The 24,334-nt window shown below is 37.0% G+C and overlaps 1 protein-coding gene across 1 annotated transcript in view; it reads right to left on the bottom strand.

Annotated features, from left to right (window-relative positions):
* USH2A (usherin) overlaps nt 1-24,334 on the bottom strand; it is a 747,192-nt gene that overhangs the window by 107,523 nt on the left and 615,335 nt on the right. Inside the window, exons 56-59 of the mRNA XM_001915645.4 lie at nt 24,181-24,288; nt 16,954-17,137; nt 15,853-16,010; nt 1,310-1,468 (exon numbers count right to left, since the gene is read on the bottom strand). Coding sequence (XP_001915680.3) covers nt 1,310-1,468; nt 15,853-16,010; nt 16,954-17,137; nt 24,181-24,288 — 609 coding nt within the window. The remainder of the gene's footprint in view (nt 1-1,309; nt 1,469-15,852; nt 16,011-16,953; nt 17,138-24,180; nt 24,289-24,334) is intronic.

The following is a 24,334-nucleotide window of genomic DNA, read 5'->3' as shown; positions in this document are numbered from 1 at the left end:
CATGAAAACCATTTTATTTGAACTTTTTTATACACATATTTTAGACTAGTACTATAAATCTCTATAAGATTTGAATATTTGGATAGGGAATCATTTTTGGAGAGTCCATTAATTACCCCCACATTTCTATAGGCATAGACAATAAAGCTTATGCTTGTCTGAATTGAGGTTTCTTTAGTGCGGTCATTTTAGGCAGAAAGTGATAATGTACTTGAATTTCATAAGTATGCATGTGACCTACACATCTTGTATGCTCTCAATAATATCCTATTTTTCCTGGTAGTTTAAAATATTGACCGTCTCTCAACACATGGGAATCAAACATGAATTTGAAGGATATTCTATCTCCATAGCATAGTTTTGGGGATATAGAGATGCAGAAGTTGATTTTGCATTTAAATCAAGACAACATTAACTTAAAACTATTTCCTTGTGGACTGGATGAGGGAAAGCAATATGCTTCAAAACAAAATCCCTTGGTCTAGTTTGTAGAGAGAAGTGTGCAAGCTGACTCACAATTTCAGAGAGGAAGCATAGCAAAATCGCAGATCCCTAGCCCTAACCAACTCTGTGGGAAGTGGCACTCATCTGCGAACAGGAGTTCCAACTATATGTTGGGTATGAGATTGGCAAATGTCTTTAATCTAAGGTGAAGCAATTTGTTTTGTACACTAATGTGAGTTACATCTTTTCTTCTTTTAGCACTTGGGTGTCATATATTATATAACATGTAGAGGGATGAAGGAAGTGAGAGAGGCTCTTCTTTAAGACCACATAGATAGATGATGATTTCATTGACCACTAGCCTATGCCATGAAACTCCAGGTGACAGTTTATGTATATGAGATAGGGTTCAGGGAAACACTGTAAAATATATAAGGTTCATCTGAGTGTAACTCGCCTTCTAAATAACGTCTCCCTTCCCACCACCCGCTTCCTGAATAAAACTTAAATAGAACCAAGGTGAGTACATTTCCTATGAAATTTTTGTAATACTCATTTTGTTTTATATTACCAACAATTCCTTTATGCGATTGAGGTGTTTTTCTTTTAAAGTGCCTTATAAAACAAGACTTTGCAAAACCACCATTTTAATGTATTTAAATATTCATGATTTAATGTGCAGAAATGCATAACGCTTCACTCAATGCCAAGCTCTGATTTTTCTGGGTAAACAGTCCAGTACAAACAAGAAATGAAATGTTAGTCTTCGAATTTGAATTGAGAATCTATTCCTTTTTAATGAAATTTTTTCTTATAAAATATTTTTTTTATAAAAGCCCAGGACAAGTGTCTGAAAGACTTTTACCATTTTGACACGCTTGTATCCTTATCTCATACTGTGTGAATGGAGCCAAATTTTCCAGAAGGATGGATAGATGATGACCGACAGAGGAGGTCAGAGGAGATAGACTTCCGGCATTGAGTAAGACATTGTACTCCACAGGCATTTGAGGAATGAGGATCCCTTTAAAGAAAGAGAGAGAGTAAAATCATATATATATGCTATACAGAATGGTCCACAAATGTTCATCTTTAAAGAACAACGTATATTTAAAATGTTATAACTTAAAGGTATATCATTGCTTAATATAGCAATTAATAATGGCACTAAACTTAAGTTGGACAATATTAGAAAGCATATTCCAAAAGTAAGAAATGTGCATCACCCATTTTCAAAAACGAATGACGTATAATAATTCTATTCAAAGATATATTCCAAGGCCAAATAAAAACAAAGGCACGTTCACTTCTTAAAAAATACAAGGCAATTAGAAAAGGAGTCATATATTTTTCCTAGGCTCACTTATTCTTAAAGTACATAAAAAAACACCAGTTTTGCTTGTGACAATAATTTTTCTGTAGGCATTGTGTATGCATCCTGTCTGACACGGCTCCTTGACATAATAGCCCATAAAGTATCCAAATCTTAGGCTATCTAGAGAATTCCCAGTGCATTAATTACTGAGTCAGGACAGTCCACTCTGTCAGTGAGACTTATGGACCTAAATATACATGAAATTTGGGTTCAAAAACTGTCATTTTTCATAGTGCTTCTTAAAGAAAGGAGGTCTTGTCAATTTAGCCTTTTCACAATCTATTCATATAATTAAATGCCTGTAAGTTTTATTTCATCCTGAATAACAAGCATACTTTTTCAAGGAGAAGATACGTGCCTTGAATGGAGAATGTAATGGAGTTTCCCACTAAATTTTCTCATTGATCTGAGAGTGTATAACATTTTTGGGTTTAGTTACTTACCTTTGTGGTACTTAAATCAGTTTATCATTGCTATAGAAACAATGAAATCTATAGCATGGAACTCTCGCGAGAGATGAAGTCTAAAGAATGGAATGTGGTTTTGCTTTTTGTAGATATGGTTCCAACGTATGAAGGGTGGAAGAGCTAGTAAAAACCAGAGATGCTCAAGATTTTGTGCAGGATAGATGAAAATTAGGAGGCTCTGAAGGAAATATTGATCATAATCAGCAGGACTGATCAATCGTTTCCTTTGGAAAGGTGCTAGATTGTGCTGAACCCAGATTGAGAATTTTTATTTTAAATTTAGGGCATCCTAGTTAAACTGTCTAGTTGAGCTGCATTGGTCCTCAGAGCTTAAATCACTGTTATTCTGTCATTGATTCCTAAATTCTTATCTCTGGCTTTATATTGCTCCTGCATTCCAGACTTGTATTGTCAACAGCCTACTTCACAGAGACCTCAATGTCGACACGTCCCAAACAGAATCACCATATTTTCCACTCCCAAACCTGTTCTCCTTGGGTTTCCTTTCTCCATTTCCCTACTTTGGAGGGCTTAGGGTAAGACTCTTAGAGAAGATCCTGCTTTCTTCGTCGTCAAACTCAACTGACCACTAAATTTCGTCAACTATTTCTTCAAGAAATTTGGGCTTTATATATAATCAGCAACATGGAGATTTGGCAGGAGCTAACATGATCTAACCTACATTTTAGGAAGATAAGACTGCTGGCAGGCAGATGTGGGATCGAAAACATGAGAGCCAGGAGGTGGGATACCCGTGTGAAAGTCATTGCGTAGCTGCCGCAAAAACACAAGCAAGTGGAGCCATTTCACCGAAGTTCTGTTTTATGCCAGGCAGCATATATCTCATTTAATATCACTAGGACGTCAACTCCATAAAGTCAGGGACTTTGTCTCCTCCCCAGTGTAGTTCCAATGCCTAGATTTCAGCACAAAATCACAGCTCAAAAAATGTTCATTGATTGAATGGATGAATGAAGCCTCAGGACAATACTGTAAGGTAAATATGATTACCATTTTTTTTTAAGATGCAAAAACTAAGGCTCAGAGGAGTTGAGTAACTTGTTCCAGATTTCACATTGATAAATTTGAGTACACAGACTTGAACTCAGGCCCATCTGATACCAAAGCTTATCCTTCTGTATTTATGTTCTCTCCTGATATTGGAGATTTGAATTAGGACAACTGGGGGAAAAAAATGAAAGGATGGGGCTGGCCCAGTGGCTTAGTGGTTAAGTTTACACACTCTGCTTCAGCGGCCTGGGGTTTGAAGGTTCAGATGTCAGGTGTGGACCTACAAATTGCTCATCAAAGTCACACTGTGGCAGCGTCCCACATACAAAATAGAGGCAGACTGGCACAGATGTTAGCCCAGAGACAATCTTCCTCAAGCAGAAAGAGGAAGACTGGTAACAGATATTAGCTTAGGGCCAATCTTCCTCACCAAAAAAAAAGAAAGAAAGAAAGAAAGGATAATTTTGAGACAGGCAGAACATGTCTTGGAGAATGTTAGAAGCAGGGCAAAAAAGTGATGGAGGAGTTAGACTCACCACTGATTGAAGAAGATTATAGGCGAACATTTAAAGTTGTGAAGAGCAGTTTTCGCAAACTGAGATATAAATACCCAGGATGTTTGCAGACTGGTGTCAAAGTATTTTCAGAGACAAGGACAAACATGGTACCTCTTTCTGGAATACCACTTTGACTTGTAAAATTTGGAAAATGCATGACTTCTCTGCATGAGCAAGAGAAACCAGAAGAATCATACTTTTCCTTGTTCACAAAAATTCGGTATAGATTTTTCTTTCTAAAAAGCCCAAGATTAGGGGGCTGGCCCCGTGGCCGAGTGGTTAAGTTTGCGCACTCCGCTGCAGGCGGCCCAGTGTTTCGTTGGTTCAAATCCTGGGCGCGGACATGGCACTGCTCATCAGACCACGCTGAGGCAGCGTCCCACATGCCACAACTAGAAGCACCCACAACGAAGAATATACAACTATGTACCGGGGCGGGGGGGGGGCTTTGGGGAGAGAAAAGGAAAAAATAAAATCTTTAAAAAGCCCAAGATTAGAAAATTATATGTGTACTGAGTGATTAGAGCTTTCACTAGCCAGTTGTTTTAAATCTGTAGTCACCTCAGAGTAAACTAACTGTACAACAGTAGAAAAAGTTTATGTGGACATAACCAGTGTGTTGAATAAGTACAAATATTATTCTTGATGCAGTCAAAACACAACTTTAGCCTCTATTGCTTTAAAATGAATTCATTGTGCATCAATGGATGAGTGGATAAAGAAGACATGGTATAGATATACAGCGGAATACTACTCAGCCATAAAAAAGACAAAATTGTGCCATTTGGAACAAGATGGATGGAACTTGAAGGTATGATGTTAAGCCAAATAAGTCAGATGGAGAAAGACAAACAGTGTATGATTTCACCCACATGTGGAAGATAAACAAACACATGGACAAAGAAAACATATTAGTGGTTACCAGGGGGAAGGAAGTGGCAGGAGGGCAAAAGGGATAAGGCGGCACATGTGTATGGTGAAAGAAAAAAACCAGACTATTGGCAGTACACACGATGCAGTCTATACAGAAACTGAAATACGATAATATACACCTGAAATTTACATAACGTTATAAGCCAATAAGACTTCAATAAAATAAAAAAAACATAAATGAATTCATTGTGGGTAATCTTCCACAGACACAGGATGAAAAGTTGGCTGGGCCCATGACGTTTCTGCTCAGTCTCGGGTAATACACTGTTCTATGTTATTCTTTTCCATGAAGGAAAAAAGAAAAAAAAGACAAAGATTACTGCCTAGAAAATTTACATAAATTCACCTTTCTCTTTAACGGTATAGTGAATACACATAATGGGCTTATTTAGAAGATATTCTTCGAGGACTAATTCTCAACTGTGAGACAAAACTGGGACTGCTTTTACTGCTCCTGATGAGACTGCTGTAATTAAAAGGAAGTTTGAGAGTTGGATGAAGAGAGTTGATTACAGGGACCATTTGAGACTCTCAGTTCCTTAATGGATGAGGAAAACCTAAGTACTGTATTAGAGGTAAAATAAAGAGCAACACAATCAGGCTATTTTTTTTTCCTACTAAAAATGTTTTTTGGAGAGTGTTGCTCGAGGTAGTGAAAGGGATTGAAGAGTGAAGCAGGGACCCTCTCAATTTGCACTTTGACCTTTCAGCAGGAAGATGTGCGTATGGAAATTTCCATCCAGAGTATCTTGCAATGTCACAGTATTCCACCTCACATTTTGGGCATTTTTACTTTTTGCTACCCTGGCAGTGGGCAAAGGTTGCTGTTTGTACCCACATATTCATGATAAAATGAAGAGAGGAAGAATTGCCTGACATTAAGCCTGTTTTGGGGGTCAGCTTTTTTTTAGAATAATCTAATATCCTAAAATATAAGAGCATATTACTCTTTAGCCAAAGAGATCAGTAGAAAAAATGCCCCTGATGATAAATGATACATTACGTTATTTTTTGGCGGAAGACAAACATGTTGGAATACAATGCCAAATTTGCATGAATCGCTAAGATAAAAAGCAAGACCTTAAAGAAATTGTCAACGTATGATGATTGTTTCAGGTTGTTTCCAGACTTCCTGGGATGACACGTTCCTTCTGTCTTCTCTTTTCCTAGGGTCGATCTTGTAGAAAAGTTTGACAAGCACTCATTTGAAAAATATGCCGTGACTCTTGTGGAACTAGACAAGCCACAGAGCAGAGTCCGACAGGCGAAATCCCTCCTCTGCCCTCGTTTGTCCCTGGTAAATTACCCAACCTCTCTGAACGCCAGTCTCTTCATCTGTAAAATGATGATATTAACAGTGGCCTCATAAAGAGCTGTAAGGATTAAATTAGGAAATGCGTTTAAAGCATTTTGGTGCCTTCTAGTTACATAGAAAGTGCTAGATAAATGACAGACATCTCTACAAAACAAAATGGAACAAAATGGAAAAGCAACCCACAACTATGACAGGCACTGCTATCATGTGCCCTTAACCCTTCTGAACCCATCTTTTATATAAAGTTGCTATTCCAATTACAAATAAATGTTATATTCATTCAAACAATTATCTTTGTGACAATATTTGATTTAGTTTTTTTTTTAAATTTTATTTCTTTCCTTTTTCTCCCCAAAGCCCCCTGGTACGTAGTTGTATATTCTTCATTGTGGGTCCTTCTAGCGGTGGCATGTGGGACGCTGCCTCAGCATGGTTTGATGAGCAGTGCCATGTCCGTGCCCAGGATTCGAACCAAGGAAACACTGGGCCACCTGCAGTGAAGCCCGTGAACTCAACCACTCGGCCACGGGGCCAGCCCCTATTTGATTTAGTTTTATATTTTGTGTGTACTTGGATATGATGAAGGTGCGTTCCAATGAAGATATTCCAGTTTTCATTGTCAGCAGTAATTTAGAGTGGTCCTCCCTTCAATTCGTCTGAGGTTGTGCTTTACTATATATCTTCAGTCTATACCTACTGGTCTGCTTCCAGTAACTTCTCTGCTTAAAAGGACAGGACTCCTAAGGGGTCAGGGGGACAAAATTGCCCTTCTACCACATTTCAAATATAGACATAATCTTGATCTAGGTTTAAATTTGGCTAGTCAAAGCACGAACCTGGAAAATGTATTTTCCACATCTTAGTTAATGGGAAATAAATGTCCTTTACATAGATATAGGAGGTGTGGAAACAGAAAATGCTCCTCGGAGCTGGGAACATGTCAAACAGTGACATGCATTTAGGAAAGAGGGCCCCCTCCACTGTCATAATTTACAGGACTGTGACACGAAGGCCTCCTGTGTTCCTGCAAACCCTTCCACCATCTGCGATGAGTCTGAAATGACCTAGCCCCCTGGTAGTCCGATGACTAAATGAAATGAAATGGGCATATTTGTTAAAGTCAGCTGGGAAGCCACACGACTTGGTTAGTTCTCGAGTTCATAAATTTATGTCAGAGTGAGAGGAGCAGTGGAAGCTGGAGTGAACCAATTTACCCTAAGTGCAAATGGCAGTTTTGTTATTTGGTGTCAGAATTACCAGTCGCACAATGACAGGCTGCCATAACACATTTTCTTGTTCGCTAAAGAACAAGGATTTCGTTGGTTAATATTCCTTGCGATGCTCCTTTTCATAATTTACAACAACTAGATGCTGATAGGTTATTTAACATTTATGAAGTTAAGATGTAATCAGAAAAACCCTGATTATCTTTACAAATAAAAAAGTTAAATTATTCAACTTTTTTTTTTTCTCGGTGGCTTCATTTCACAGCAGGTGCATACTTTACAATGGGACGAGTCAATCAAATAACTCTTTTTTTAAATCTTTTTTTAGGAGCTGGAGCAGGAACAATTCTAAGAGGAAAACTATTAATTCAGTTTGATGGCTGCGTTTGCTTCAAAACACTGGTTGCGCTTAACATAATGCTTTTAACAAATCAGCTGGAATTCTCCTTTGTAGAGGTAGGGGTGTCTTGGTTGTGTCCTTTTGGGGGGGTGGAAGTAAAAAAGGACCCTCCTGAATACACATCTATACCAATTGTATGGAAATTTTACATAGTTTGTATAATAGTTATCATTTTATGCTCTTTCTACCCTACTAGATAGTAGCGTTCTTGACAGAAGGGACAATGTCTCATTCTTCCTCATAATTCCTAAGGTATCTAGTATCACGCCTTGCCCCTGAGTGGGGCTCAGTAACCACTTTCATGCTGATGAAATAATATTTAATAAAAATAAATAGATGAATTAGTCTATCCACAGGCAAATGAATTACATCCTGTGCAGTTTTAAAGCTACAAATAAAATGACTCTACTGGGTTACTGCATGGACTGCCCTTCAATTGCTTTGTCCTCATTCATATTTGCTATGTCTGTAGCAAAATTATCTTTTAGCTTTTGAACGGGATCATAGCAGAACTCAGAAAAGCAAGCATTTGCTTTCTGCACTGTTTACATAGAAGAACAGTGAGAAAATACAGCACAGTGGTTTTGACCATGGAATTTGGAGTCAGATCCATTGTGGTTCGGCTCTGACAACTATGGGATGGATAACCTAGAGAAAATAGCTTATAACATCTAAATTGACTTTTCTCATTAGTAAAAGGGAGAAAACAATAGGACATACTACATTCAGTTGTTATGAGCATTAAATGAGATACATGTTAATCTCTTAGAAAAATGCCTACCACATATTAGAACTCCACAAAGTAAGATAAATCTATTAAACACCAAAAGCAAAGGCAACAAAGCAAAACTCGACAAATGGAACTACATCAAGCTAAAATGTTTCTGCACAGCAAAGGAAACCATCGACAAAACAAAGAGGCAACCTATGGAATGGAAGAAAATATTTGCAAATCATATATCTGATAAGGGGTTGATATCCAAAATATACAGGGAAATCATACAACTCTATACCAAAAAATGCAAATAACCCAATTGAGACACAGATGAAGGACCTGAATACACGTTTTTCCAAAGAAGACAGACAAATGGCCAACAGGTATATGAAAAGACATGCCACATCACTAATCATCAGGGAAATGCAAATCAAAATCACAATGAGGGGCTGGCCCAGTGGCGCAGCAGTTAAGTTGGCACATTCTGCTTTGGTGGCTCTGGGGTTCACCAGTTCAGATGCCAGTGCGGACCCAGCACTGCTTGTCAAGCCATGCTGTCATAGGCATCCCACATAGAAAGTAGAGGAAGATGGGCACAGATGTTAGCTCAAGGCCAGTCTTCCTCAGCAAAAAGAGGAGGATTGGCAGCAGATGTTAGCTCAGGGCTAATCTTCCTCAAAAAAAACCCCACAATGAGATATCACTTCACATCTGTTAGAATGGCTATTATCAAAAAGACAAGAGGTAACAAACGATGGTGAGGATGTGGAGAAAAAGGAACTTGGTGCACTGTTTGTGGGAATGTCAACCGGTACAGCCACTGTGGAAAACAGTATGGAGGCTCCTCAAGAAATTAAAAATAGAACTACCATATGATCCGGCTACCCCACTTCCGGATATATATCCAAAGGAAATGAAATCACCATCTTGAAGAAATATCTTTACTCCTAGGTTCACTGCAGCATTATTCATAATAGCCAAGACTTGGAAACAACCTAAGTGCCCATCAAAGGACGAATGGATAAAGAAGATGTGGTATATATACACAATGGAATACTACTCAGCTATAGAAAAGGATGAAATCTTGCCATTTGTGACCACATGGTTGGACCTTGAGGGTATTATGTTAAGTGAAATAGGTCAGACATAGAAAGTCAAATACTGTACAATCTCACTCATAAATAGAAGATAACAACAACAGCAACAATAATAAACAAACACAAGGATACCGAGATTAGATTGGTGGTTACCAGAGGGGAAGGGAGGGAAAGGGGGGAGGGAGGAGGGCAAAAAGGGTGACTGAGCACACATGTGTGGTGATGGATGGTAATGAGTCTGTGGGTGGTGAACGTGATGCAATCTACACAGAAATTGAAATATAATCATGTACACCTGAAATTCATATAATGTTATAAACCAATGTCACCTCAATAAAAGAAAAAAAGAAGGAAATCTTGCTATTTGTGACAACATGAGTGAACCTAGAGGGCTTTTGCTAAGTGAAATATGTAGTGAGACAAAGACAGACAAATACTGCATGGTATCACTTATATGTGGAATCTTAACGAAATGTCTAACTCATAGATACAGAGAGTAGAAAGGTGGTTGCCAGGGGCTGGGGTGGGGGAAATAGGGAGAGGCTGGTAAAATGGTACAAACTTTCAGTTATAAGATGAATACAGTGTGAGGAGTTAATGAGTAATATGATGACTATAGTTGATAAGAGAGTACTGTATAATTGAAATTTGCTAAGAGAGTAGAACCTAAGTGTTCTCACCATAAAAAGAGGGTAAATATGTGAGATGGATGTGTTAACGTGATGGTGGGAATCCTTTCACAATGACTATGCATATCAAATCATCACGTTGTACACTTTAAATGTATTACTATTTTGTCAGTTATACCTCAATAAAGCTGCAAACATATAAATGTATTAATATGCAAAATAAAACACAAATCATTGAAATGAGTTTTATATTTTCTTCTGAAAGTCAACGCTGCTTGGTACTTGGTTGCTGCACTTATAAGAAAACTGAAACAATTGTCAATGTTGAATCATCTCAATTAATGCAACGTGAATTCCTGAGAAAGCTTAACGACAATATTGACTTTAAATGGATAGTGTCTGATCTAATACATTCCAGTGGATGAGCTAGCTAAGACGCCCATCTTCTATGGATAGGCCATATTGTGCTTAGCTACCCTTTAATCAAAACTTGATTAATAAAAAGCATTTATATTCCTAAACAATATTAAGTGAAATGATTTCTCAGTGGAAGAATTGTTGCCAATTCTTTTCTTTAATGGCCTAGTAGATAAATGTGAAAGGAAAAGCACCAGTATTTCGATATTATGCATCAAACCTAAATAACTCACCATCTTTAGTGAGGAAAAGTGTGTGTTGAATGCAACGACATTATTAATTAGAACATGATTAAGAGCTAGAATAGTTAGTCATTACCTTGGTAAATTAGAAAGGCTCATTATTACCTTCAGAGTTTAAATAATTTTGAGTGTTTGGATTCTCAAACAGTAGGGGTATCTATCTTCATTCTTATTCTGAGCAAACCATGTTCCATGAAGTATTTACCTCTTCATTTTCTATAATTTCCCACTCATTAGGGTAACATATATCCTTTGCTCTCTTTCATATGAATGTTTAAGTCTTGACACATGGTACAGAGCTGGTTCAAGGTAGGAAGAAATGTTTAGGAATAAACTAACCTGGTTTACGTTGTCTGTAGATTCAAATAATAATAATGGCCAGCGTCTATTCAGTGCCCACTAAATGTTTCACACGCTATTTCACTGACTTCACATAACAGCAACGCAAGGTAGGCATTTAATACCTCCTCTCACAGATGAAAAACCTAAGGTTCAGAGACATTGTGCAACTTTCCCAAGGCCACAGGGAAACTAAGTGGGGGGCCCATTCCACATAGAAACCAGTATTTCATTTTCTGAAATAAGTGAAAAGAATTATGCACCCATAAGACAACGGATTGTCTTTTGGAAATATACATGTGTCTCCTGTTTGTCTTTCAAGAAGAAATATGTATTTGTGTGTGTGTGTGTTTGTGTGTGTGTAGGGTTGAGTAAGTGTGTAGAGAAGAGTGGGATTCTATAGGAAATCATGTGTCTCAATAATTTTAAACAGCAGAAAATCCAAAATGTATTTCTATTTGCCTAAATGAGAAATTTCAGAAGCTTACTCACCATTCTGTTTCATTAATTAAATCACCAAATATTTTATAGGGATATGTTCTTGGCATGTTGTCTGACTTGGAGGTACAAATAATATGCAAACGAGTAGAAAGCTTGATGTTCTAGAGCTTGGAGTGTTTTGGTAATCTTACTACCGACTTTTGTCAAGTAACAATGAGAAAAAGTGACCCAGGATTTACTGGGACGGAGAACGTCTACCAAGGCTTCAAAATGCTCTTGAGTGATCTCTGTAGATATTCGCTGAGAGACTCTCTGCCTCGCCCTCCTAATTAAAATCTGCCTGCACCTGGAATCTAGTTTTGCTGAGTCATATCTATTCCTTCCGGACTTTCGAATGAGGAGGTAAAATGCTTGTGGTTACTGGTTCCTTCATGCCGCAGGAGAGAACTATTACCAGGTGGATATTTCCCTTCAGGAATTCGTCATTTTCCGCAATTAATTCTTCTGGTCTTGCCATGCCCAGCAAAAAACATTTTTCCCCCACAATTACTTTGTTTTTGTCAACATCTAGCTCTGTTTCTTGGCCCTCTAGGCTATTTCAAAAAGCAGAGTCGCTCCATCATAAATCTGAAAGACTATGCTCAGTAAATGAGAAGTTTGATTTGGATTTAAGAGTGAAGCCAAAGAGGAAGGAATTGCTCTTATAGGACAGTAGTAGAGAGTAGACCTGAGTTTGAATCCTGCTCTGCTGTGTGACCTTGACTATATTATATTACTTCTTCGAGACTCAAACTTCTTAATAGGGTGACAATGCTATTACTTGTCTCCCAGGTTTTGCATGAGAATTAACAAGGTAAGGCAGGGAAAGTGCTTATTAAAGTGTTTGGCACATGCTGGAAATTTTACAGAGGGCAAATATAAACAAGTAATATTAATGCATGTGTATAATATTTGTCCTCAGTGTCACAAATTACTCTTCCCTTGAATATTCTCCCATATTCCGTGGACCTCGTTCCCTTTACCGGTAGGATTTGTAAACATGTGATAAAACTTAATTCATAGATAGCATTGAAACAAGAATTTATAAACTGAAAATCCACCTAACTGCCCTGGTGATTTTCTGTTGCCAAGCAACCACATAGACTTTTTTCTCCCAGCAACTTATCTGTGTAACGTCACTGTTCATACTGACCACAAACCAAAATACCACATGTGAAAAAAAGCAGTTAATTTAACCACTCTTTTGGCTTTGGACATTCAAGAGAAACTAGTTTGATTCATGTTTTCAGAGAATTATCATAAGTGATCACTTTTGCTTGGTGTGTGTGATCCTTGGTTGTTAAAGTTGGAGCACATTGAAGTCATCTGGGGAACTTGAAAAAAGATTTAAATTCTTTGACTCCATCCCAGAAGATTCTTATTCAGGAAACTCGGGGCTGAGAATCTATCTTTGCACAAGTTTTCCAGGTGGTTCTAACGTTCATTCAGGTTCGGTAACTACAGGTATGGAAATATAGGTATTTGTCCGTTTTTTAGCTCTGCCAGTGATGTAATCACTTCGTAACGGCAGGGAGTATGATGAATGTCTAGAAAGATCTTGATTATGAGCAAATAAACAACCTTCAGTTATAACAAGTTTGTTTTCTTTCTGTTTAAAATATATATTTCTGACTATTCAGGAACAGAAAAATGTTTTTATTATCCAAATCAAAACACAGCATGAGGTACTTTGCAATAAAATCAACTGTAGATTATACACAAGTCAAAATCATCTGCCTGTTTATGGAGTTCAAAATCCTTCTAGGCACCAGGAAAAAAGTTTAATTTAAGATTTTAATCTTTCCATATATTACAGGGTTTCTGTAATGGATTTTGTGCATCTGAAACTAAAAGATTGACAGGTCTGGATATTATAGATTTATTAACCATTGGTTACATGGTCAGAGTTAGTGTGGAAAACACTTCTACAATATCCTCTAGACTAGACTAGAATGAACAATTTCTACAAAGCCTGAGGTAGGCAAGAATTAAGGTTACATTAAAAAAGCAGACGTGTTTTATTTCACAGTGATTCTTTTCTAAATAGAAACGTTATACATTAAACATAAAAATATGAAGTGGAACTCAAAGAAGAAAATGTCAAAATGCTTGGAAATTTAAAAGAAGGCTTAAAAATTTACTAATCTAATCCTGCAGTATGTTGTTTCATCATTTTGAACACGGGGTCTTGGAACCTAGTGAATGTTTGAGCAAAATACATTCTAAGAAGGAATTATTAAAGGCAAAGATAATTGTCTGAAAAGAATCATCACTATCTATAGAATATTATACAGACCGGAAAATGTATGCCAATCACATAAATTACCTCCTTTAATCTTTACAGCCTACATGTAGGTACTGTCATCATGTCCATTTTATAGATGGAGATAAATGAGACTCAGAAAAACTGACCCGTTTAAGGTCAGCTAATAGGTGGCACCACTGGGATATGAATCCTGATTTTCTCATTCATTTTACTTTCATTGTCTTAAAAGAAGGATGTTTTCAATTCCTCACTGGGTGTGAAGTCTTCAGATTAGCAATGGCAACTTATGTGTGTAATGTTAAAACGACAGGTAATTATGAAACTTCCTGGTCACATGGCTAGGAAACCATCAACTTGGCTTACCATCCTGGACTTTCCCTCATTTCTCTTTGAGAATTTGGATTGTAGAAGACCCTGGTCTGAATTTGAGAACTCTCCAGTCAACAGGAGGAATCTGGTCTTAGAACGGTTCTATTCTGCCTTATTTTACCTTGTGGTGCAAAAACACCACACCACTATAAGAATGCCAAGGAGAAATACGCTAACAGGTTGCAAGATAGCAATGCTCTTCCATGAAAGTAGAAACCAATTCTGTAAAAGTATCCGTAAATTTGTATATTTTACACAGCAGAAGATTTGTGTTTTCCTCCATTGAAATTAAGAACAGAGATTAAGAATATCTGTGCTTCTAAAACTCAGATAAAGATTACAGTGTTTTATGACACGTGCTGGCACTACTGAATATTTATTTATCTTTTATTTAATTTAAAATGTTGGATATTTATTTTAAAACAAAGATGGATGGATTGCTTTATGTTTAATATCTTAGAGCAACTTAAATTTTTCTTCACTTCTCAAGCTCTGGAGAGATTTTCTTCCATGAGTTTGACCAAAAAAAGACCCTTTTGTCTTCAATCTTAGATTACAGCATCAGAAGGATGTTGGTTTATGAGAATTTAAGCTTTATATATTAGGCCTTTATGTCATCTTTATGACTACATGACCTGTTTTGACTGAGATAACTTTTCAATTCAATGAAAAATATGCCTTTGCTAATTATTTTATGGAATGGATCTGCTGATGGCCAAAATGGCTATTGATGAATTATTTTCACTTCCATATTGAACTGTGGCTAAACTTATCCTGATGGAAACAATAAGGGTTTGTTTCAATTTCATCTTAAAACTAGGCATTAAAAATGAAATCACATATCTTTGAAGTGCATTTACCACCTTAACGGGTTTTAAATTTTACTAAAACGAAACCTCCATATGTCCCTTATGTTACAAGACAGAGCAAACAGGGTTCACTCTCATCCTTACTCCACAGTGTTAATGCAATCAGAATTTTCCCTGAAGATGATGCTTACATCGAAATATAATAATGCGTTAAACCACAAAAGCAACCCACTAGTGGCTAAATGGCTCAATGGAGGCTATGCAGCTTAGAGAGGCAAAATTCAGCTACCATAACTGGTCACAACCCAAGGGCAAATTGGGCTATTGTCTTTCTGAAGTCCCCGTTCACTGCTATAATTTAAAGGGAATCATATAATGCCAATGATCCAATCTAGGGAGTCTTATAGAAATGAATGTTCAAGGTAATTCAGACCGATACGACTTACCTTGGATATATACGAATAAGAAGTCATATTTTAGACTCTGGTACTTGAAAGAAAGTATTGTTTTGATAGAAAAGAATGTATCTATATATTTTTATCGCTATATCTACAGCTATCTGTATCTATACGGATGTATGTAGATACTTATGCATGTATACACTCTGCAGTGTGGTTGGGATTATTCTGTCTATATTTATCAAGGAGACAGCTTATACTCTTCCAACTTACCAAATTCACATTTCCATCCTTATCTCCAATTAATTTCCTCTAAAATGTTTTACATATACACACACACACACACACATTTTATTTCTTTACCTGGTGGGCTCCAAGCTACAAAAATGGAATAAGGCCCGATTACTGTGATATTATACGGAGGCAGGATTTCTTCCGGCGTCAACAGAGGTGTTTGTACAATGTGCTCATCACTAGGACTGCTGCCTCCTCCAGTAGTGGCTTCCAACCTGTAACTGTATCTATATTTAAAGAGAAAGAATTGTTATAAGACAAGGCCAAGAGAACTGAACAATGATTGCTGGCTTTTCTATCCATTGCTTAGTCCCAAATTTGTGACAGATTGAAAATTCTTTGCTCCCTGTCCAGAAACTTTACCATCGACTTGGTAGTTTTTCTAGCTTGGGCAGCATTCTCTCCTGTCACTATTTCTGCCCTCCCCCCATTTTTTTTTTAACCCTCTAGCAATTCATTGCTTTTCTTAGAGGTTTCAGGAAAGTCTTGGAGTGTGCTAGTGGATTGCGGAGGATTCAAATTAATCTTCCCCATTTTTAAATGGGTTGGAGTTCAGGAAAATATGTTTAGAGGAAGCTGTTTCTAAATTGATCTGCTGCTCTCTACAATAAAACTAAATTGATCTCTACTGTCAGCAATAAAACATCTGTTGATCTAAGATATATTGCGTCTCTGCTGAGAAATGAATGGGAATGAATTGCAAATAGGTGGAACTTTTTCCCTAAAACCACTCATGTCTATATCTACTGGAGCAAGTAGAGAAAACATTACATCAAAAGAAAAGGTAGTTGATGTAAAACAAAACTCTCTAAATCTCTTTTATTGCTATTTTAGGAATTCACGTTTTTGAAGATAATATGATAATTTTTAAAGCTTAATACTTTGTATATTTTATATATGTAAAAATTCTTGTGCTTTCATGTCAGACAGAAGACTAATTATTTATTTATATTTTTAAGGAATTTCACATACTCTGAAGACTGATGTAACAAGTTAGCATTGGGCTCTTCGACGTCTGAAATGGATTAAAAGATCTCATCAGACATGGAACAGCTAATAAGTGACGAGATTAATTAATTAATATTGTTTCCATTGGAGACGTGCTCTTTTTAAACTCTGAAAAATCTAAACATCTAACTGTGTGGTTGATAAAGTTTTCTTTTCGTTTACCTGCTGTTGGGCTCCAGGTTTTTATCAGTGAAATTCTGTTCCTCACTGCCACCCAGGAAAACCAAGGTTCCATTACGACTCAATTGATACTGAGAAATGAGGCCATTGGGGTTTTCTGGCGGACTCCAGTATAATTCCACTGTTGTAGAATTGATGATAATGTGTCGAGGTGTCATCCAAACTCCTGGCAAAAATAATACAACGAGGTTTTATTGTTAGGATAAAATAAACCCCCTCTCAAAAATCACACCATCACCTCACATACTACGATACTTTTATCTGTTGATAAAAAAATCTCACGGTGAGCCACAAAAATACATTTATTTCCTTTGGAGGTGGAATACATAATTGGGCATAAATATTTTTTTATTGCTTTGATGATTTTATTTTTGAAAGTGAATGCCTTTTAGAAAGTGAATGTCAGATAACTCTCTGGATTGAAAGTAAATTTTTATTTAGTAGAGGAAAATTTCTCCATTGTGGCTGTCACTCTGCATGTAATCAAGACCTGAGAGACTATCCAGGGATTTTTGAACTTTATGCCTATTTGCTTGGAATATGTAGAAACAATAATAATCTAGGATTTACCTGAATTATCAAATTCAACAAATAAGCTTACTTTCCCTTTGCCCCTCTGACATCACGTGCTGTGGTTCTTTTCCTCCTTTCTCTCTGGCTGTTCCTCCCAGCCTCATTTACTGGCTCCTTTTCCCCAGTTGGACCTCAAAATGACTAGTGTCTCAGAGACCCAGGCTCTCTCTTTTCCCTTTCTCTCCCTTCTTCTCCTTTCCTTTCTTCTTTTCCAACACTCACTTTCTAGGTGAGATCTCCGTTTAGTCTCAGTTTTGAATGTCATCTATATGCTGACCACTCCCACATATATATCTCCAGACTACAACTCTCTCCTGAGCTTCAGACTCGTGCATCCAACTGTCTACTGGACACCTCCATTTGGAGGACTAATTATATACCAAAAACTGACAACATCCAAAACAGAACTCTTGGTTTTTTTGTCTACAATCTATTCATCTCCCAATGTTGTCCATCTATCCATTTTCTTGGATAACAAAAAATTATCCTTGAGGTTTTCATTTTTTCTCACACCTAAATGTACTCTATTATCACATCTTGTAGATTCTACCCTGAATATATATAGTTCTCTACATCTTCACTGCTGCCTTTCCTGATCCAAGCTATGTTTCTCTCTCTCAGACTCCTGTCATAGTCTCTAAACTGGTCTCCGTGTTTTAAATCTTGTCCTTCTCTATTTCATTGTAATCTTTGTAAAAGTATATAAAGTATATATGTAAGCCCATGTACTCTTTATGAAATATACAACCCCTTTGAAGTTATTCATATAATAAAACTCCAATTCCTTATGACAACCTGTATGGTCCTATATTTTTCTGGCTCCATTTTCTCCATCATTCATGAAGCTCCAGCCACTCCAGACTTCTTTCTTTCCCCAGAATGCTTCCAGTTCTTTCCCACTTCTGAGCATTTGTGCTTCCATCCCCTCTATCTAGGACACTTTTGCTCATATCACCATGATATTTTTGCATTTTATTTTCATAGTTCAGTGACCTGGTAAATATGTTATTCGACCACCCTCCCCAACTATAACTTTAACTATCTAAAGTGATCCCAACCTTGTTCCTCTCTATCATACACCATTTTGTGTGTGTGGGTGTGAGAAAGATCAGCCCTGAGCTAACGTCTATTGCCAATCCTCCTCTTTTTGCTTGAGGAAGATGGTCCCTGAGCTAACATCCTTGCCAATCTTCCTCCACTTTGTATATGGGATCCCGCCACAGCATGGCTAGATGAGTGGTGTGTAGGTCTGTGCCCAGGATCTGAACCCGTGAACCCTGGGCTGCCAAAGTGGAGTGCATGAACTTAACCACTGCACCATCAGGCTGGCCCACTCATATGCCCTTTTTAATTTTGCTCTTGATACCCATAAAATCATAACCATTCTTCTTTCTTTGATATTATCATTATTTTTATGTTGTTATGACTGTGTGGTCTACTTCTTTGTCTTGCTTCAATACAAAGTTAGCTCCATGAGGGCCGGGATCTTCCCCTTCTCATTTGTCAATGTATCTTTGTGGCTAGCACAATGCCTAATAAATACTGAATGAACAAATTTATTGCAAATATATATCCTGCAAATTACTATGTTAAGTACTCTAGGCAGTTCTATGGAATGAAAATGTGATTAAGATGTGGCTTATTCTTACAAGGAGTTACTCTTCTGTATAAAAGATAAAATATATACACAAACAGCTGTAATTCAAGGTCAAACATTAAAGTGCTCTTATAGACATACAAACATATTGATGGAGAACCTAGCAATGAGAAAGATCAATCCTACCATTTCATGTTGTCATCTGGGGATGCTCTGAATAGACACTGTAACCCTCTCCTTCAGCTTTTAAAAACTCATTTCAATATTAGGTTCCCTGTAATCAATAGTTTTGGGTTGATTGTATCTCCAGTGTAAGTTCCTCAGTAAAGGCTAAGATTTCCACACTTTCAAAAGAAAAATTTTCAGGATATTTAAATGCAATTTATTTAGCAACATCCTGAAAGAATCAAATAAATTTAAAAACGGCTCAAACTTAACTGATTTTCTAAGGAACAGCTTATTCCAGAGAAGAAAGTAGTTCATTTTGTTTTGAAAGCTCACTCTATGTTAGATTCTTGGACAAATCCACAAATCATAGTGTACATTTATGGCTGGGTTTCTCTGCCAAAGGCAGCTGGACGATTCAACCAATGAATTAACACTTCATGTTAATTTGTGGATTTAAGAGACAAAGTATAAAGGTTTTGTTTATAATCTGCTTCCTGCAGTCATGTCTTTTCTCACGTTGAAGGGTATATTAAAAATCCCCAAGGTACTAGCAAGACTATTTCTTAGTTTCCACTTTTGAATCAGTCAATGCAGCCTGTGGATACAGAGGAGTTAATGAAATAAAATGAAGCAACATTTTGGGTTTGCTTCGTGTTTAAAATAAAAGTTGAGTTTCATATTTATACAAGCTGGTGAAAGCTCTGTTCACAAAGGTAATCAGCTTGTGTCCATTGGTTTGGTTATAAGGTGAAACTGAAATGTGTAAAAAACTGATAAGTGCTGTGTTTTTATTTGCATAATGACATGGAGACACTGTTATCTTGGCAGCTGCAAGAAATCTTTGATAGACTAAGACCCACCATTGGTGAGATGAGTCTCAGGCGGAGAACCGGCCTCCCTCTCTGAGCCTGAGTCTCAGGGGACATCAGAAACCTATTCCACATAATAGAAGTGCAGAGTTCAGACAGTTCAAGGAAAAGGAATGGATGGTCGGAGGGAAGCCATCTAGAAAGGAGATGGGGAACAGGTAAACTAGCTGAGAGGACTAAGAGGGAACAGTCAGAAGGAAACCTTGGTGGGTCTCTTGACATAATAGCTACCAACAAACACAAAACAAAACGTGTCTACTGGATTTGTTTTAAATTTGTCTTGAGTGCGATGCAATATTACCCACTTCTGATGTCCTATAAATCTTCATTCCAGTTCAAAAATCCCAGTATTTATTGTGGATTGGCTTTCTGTTGGAAGCTAGTGAAGGGAACCAGTTCTGTATTGGCTGATGCCAGGGATGCATTACTTCTGGACTATTTATTATTTGTTAATTTATTCATTCAATGTTCTCCCCAGTTATGTGTCATTTTCTGCACTGGGCACTGTGGATGTGGGGATAAAGACATACAGTCTTTACTCTTCAAGGAACCCATAGTATCATGGTAAATAAAGACTAATAAATAAAAATTTATAATCCAGTTTAATAAATGCTTTAAGAAAAGAAAGCATAGTGTGCTACTAGAGCATTTAGGAAGGGTTCCCCAACATAGACTGGGGTGAGATGGGGATAGATGGGAAGTGGAGGTGATCATAGGAGAAGATTTCCAGAAGGGGAGACACGTAGGCCAAATTTTACAAAAGTGAGAGTTAGCTGAGTGAGAATGTACAGAAGGGTGTCTAAGGTGAGGAGAACCCACATCAAGTCCTAGAGACATGGGAAAGTAGAGTAGCACTACAAGAATATCAACATGACTGGCACATTGAATGGCATGTGGGGAAGACCAAAAGACTTGACAGATTGGCAGAAGCTAAAACTTGAGGGGTTTATTTTGCTTTACTAAGAAGATGTGGATTTTTTTCCCCTGGAACAAAATGGGATCCTATGCAGGTGACTAATGTGAGATGTACTTATTTTGGCAAAAGAGGAAAAAGAATTGAGATGGGGATATGAGAAAGTGGAGAAATGACTAGAGGTAGGGAGACTAGTTAAGAGTATCCAGAGAAGTTATAGGAGTCTGAACTAAGGCAATGCCAGAAGGGATGGCAAGGAAGAACAAATTTTTAAAAAATCCTTAAGATTGAAAATTAATAAGATTTTACAAAGAATTGCGTACTACAACTTAAGGAAAAGAGAAGCATTAAGAATGTCAATTTGGTGCTTGTGTTCTTGCAAGGAAGAGAAGTAAGTTGGGGAGTGAGGAGAGAGATTTTAAGTGTTGAAATACTGAGGTTGAAGTATTTGCAAAACACCTAAATATAAACATCTAGCGGATGGTGGACACACAGGCCTTAAATCCATAAATGTGGCCATTGTGAGAGCTGTAGAATTTGATAGCTTTCAACTTTCATTAGGAATTAAAGCCAATCCTTGAAAATTCCAGAGGAGACTATAGAGTTACAAGTGCAAAGAATAGTGAAAGCATCTAGAGGAATGTCAATAGTTCAAAGAAAGGCAGAGGAAGAGGAATCTGGAATGAAACTGAGAAAGATTGGTCTTCTTTCGTTTTTCTTTCCACATTATCAATGCTAGAGGATGCAATTTTGCATGACTGAACTCTACAATGAATTAGAGCTTGCTGGTACAGCAGCAATTCTAAAAAGAGAGAGAAATAATCCAATTCGAACTCTTCCCACTATTTGACTAAAGGTACACATGAGGATAAAATTGTAGAGAATTATGTTCAACTTATCAAAGAGGTCATAATAAGCATTAACTTTTTTTTTTTTTTGATTGCAAATGAGAGAGATGAGAAGAGCTCAGGGGGGCTATGAAAAAATGCTTCTTTTAACTCTCTCCATATCCACTTAGGACACTCAAATGTGAGACCTTCAAATTATGTCTGATTCACTCAAATAGGCATTTTATAATTAGTTATATTTAGGTCATTAATTAAAAATGGCAAATATTTCCGTTTTACAGTAAAACAACAGAACTTAATGTTACTGTTGATTTGTTTTTTTACAACCTACAAGTTAAGTACTCAGACTATACTTATTTCACATACAAGTTATTCACAAATGGCACTTACACAGCCAGAAAATGGCTTCTAAATCCATGTTGTTCTACAGAGAAAAGCCCATTTGTTTTATCATTCTTTTGTACAGTTATTTGTGTTATAGGAAAGGTGCATATAGTTAAAAAAAGAAATCAAGTAAAACATTTCCCATCTCACACTCCTCTGCACTATTGAAAGCTATAATTTTTAAGTCATGAAATCTGAGCTCTTTCATGAAAATTTTTTTGAAAGTAGATGCATATTTTCTAAGAATTTAAATATGTGGATTTGATGCGTAAACTGGAGCAAGAGACCCTGTTATTTTATCAAGCTTGGGTTTCAGCCAAAACTGGTTGATAGATCCTTTAGAAATTATCCATTATCATCAAAGTATCCATTTGATAGTTTACCTTTCCAAAAAATCCACTGCTGGTTTCTTCCTTTCAAAGGAACACTAAGCTTTTTGACATGAAACATTCTTTATATAGAAAACATCATTAGTGAATTCCTGGTGAGGAGCCATATGCCCCATATGTGGAATTTTCCATTTTATTCCCCATTTACTGGTAGGAAGTTCAGGTCTAATATTCTGAGGTACAACAATTCCTTTCGTTTGAAGAGTAACGGACATGTAGTTCAGGTCTCTCTGATGGCAATTAACATATTTCCCTTTAGAAACTTATTGTGCCTCTGTTTCCCCACATGGAAAATAGGCAGATAATAAAGATTAACCAAATAATTAGTTAATCCCTAGCCCAAGCTTCTGAGCATATTTCTTTCCTAAAAGTAAGTGATACCACCCATCCCAGTTGCCCAACCAAAAGGAACCATTGTTATACATTGGATGTGTATACTTCCAGAATTTTTTCTATTCATTTATTTATCTATAGAAATGCATATCATTTTCTATGTGTGTTTTTATACATAAAACATACCACATATTAATGGCATTCTATAACTTCCTCTTCATATGTATGGATCATCTCATTCTTTTAAACTGATGCATAGAATTCCACAATGGGAATCTATCTGAATTTATTTAGCAATTCCCCTTCTCATGGATATTTAGATTGCTTCCACCATTTTACCATTGAACAAACGAATGAAACATGATTCAATAAACATCCTGGTATACGCCTCCTTGTGCAATTGTAGAAGCATTATTTTCTGGCACAGATAATGAAAATTAAATTGATGTGTCATGGAGAATTCACAGTTTAAATTTAATAGACCTTGCCAATTTACCTGCCAAGGTAATGGTCCCACTTTACACCCCCTCACACTGTATTTGATTGTACATCTTGTCCATTTGTCAAAATCCTTGCTCCTTGTGGTCCATTTCAGAAGTCACCTGATCCATAAAATCTTTCTGGATGTCCATGGTGGGTTGTAATCTCTCCCTCCTGTGCTTAAGCTGAGCATTCGTTCATTTGTTCTTCTTAACATCGCCTTTCAGATTCTCTCTCTTCATAAAAGTTTGGGTACTTATCCTATCATTTCTACTTGACTGTAAGTTCTTGAGGGCAATGAACATTTCAGCCAACTTCAGCAGTGAACCTGGTGCTTGTTATATATTAGGCACTCCAGATAGATTTAACTTTTGATTTTTTGAGGAGTTTCATATCCAAGTATATAACAATATATCCATATTTTTTTTTTCGCAGAAAACCAAACCCAAAAGGTTTAAAGAATTGAAAGCAAACATTCTCTTGGAAGGCTTATAGTTTTACCAAACCTGAAGAATGGGAACCTAGAAGATTATTTTATTTTGTACCTATCAACTTTATTCCTTCTTCTTTGCTTGAAAGGAAAGAGTTCCTGGAGTTCACTTCAAAATGCCATATGAAAACTTCATCTCCCAAGTCATGGGTATTTTTTAATTACCTTGAGGGGCTGCCTGCAGAGTCTGACCTAGAAAAGGCTCACTGGAAGCGCATCCAGCAGATGTACAAGCTGTAAGTGTGAAGCTGTAGTTGGTGTATGGCTGGAGACCTAGAAAGAGCAAAGAAGAGATAAAGCACATCTTGAGAGGGTTATT

Source organism: Equus caballus, chromosome 30 (assembly GCF_041296265.1).
Source record: "Equus caballus isolate H_3958 breed thoroughbred chromosome 30, TB-T2T, whole genome shotgun sequence".
Classification (NCBI taxonomy): domain Eukaryota; kingdom Metazoa; phylum Chordata; class Mammalia; order Perissodactyla; family Equidae; genus Equus; species Equus caballus.
This window is presented reverse-complemented; position numbering and strand designations above follow the sequence as displayed.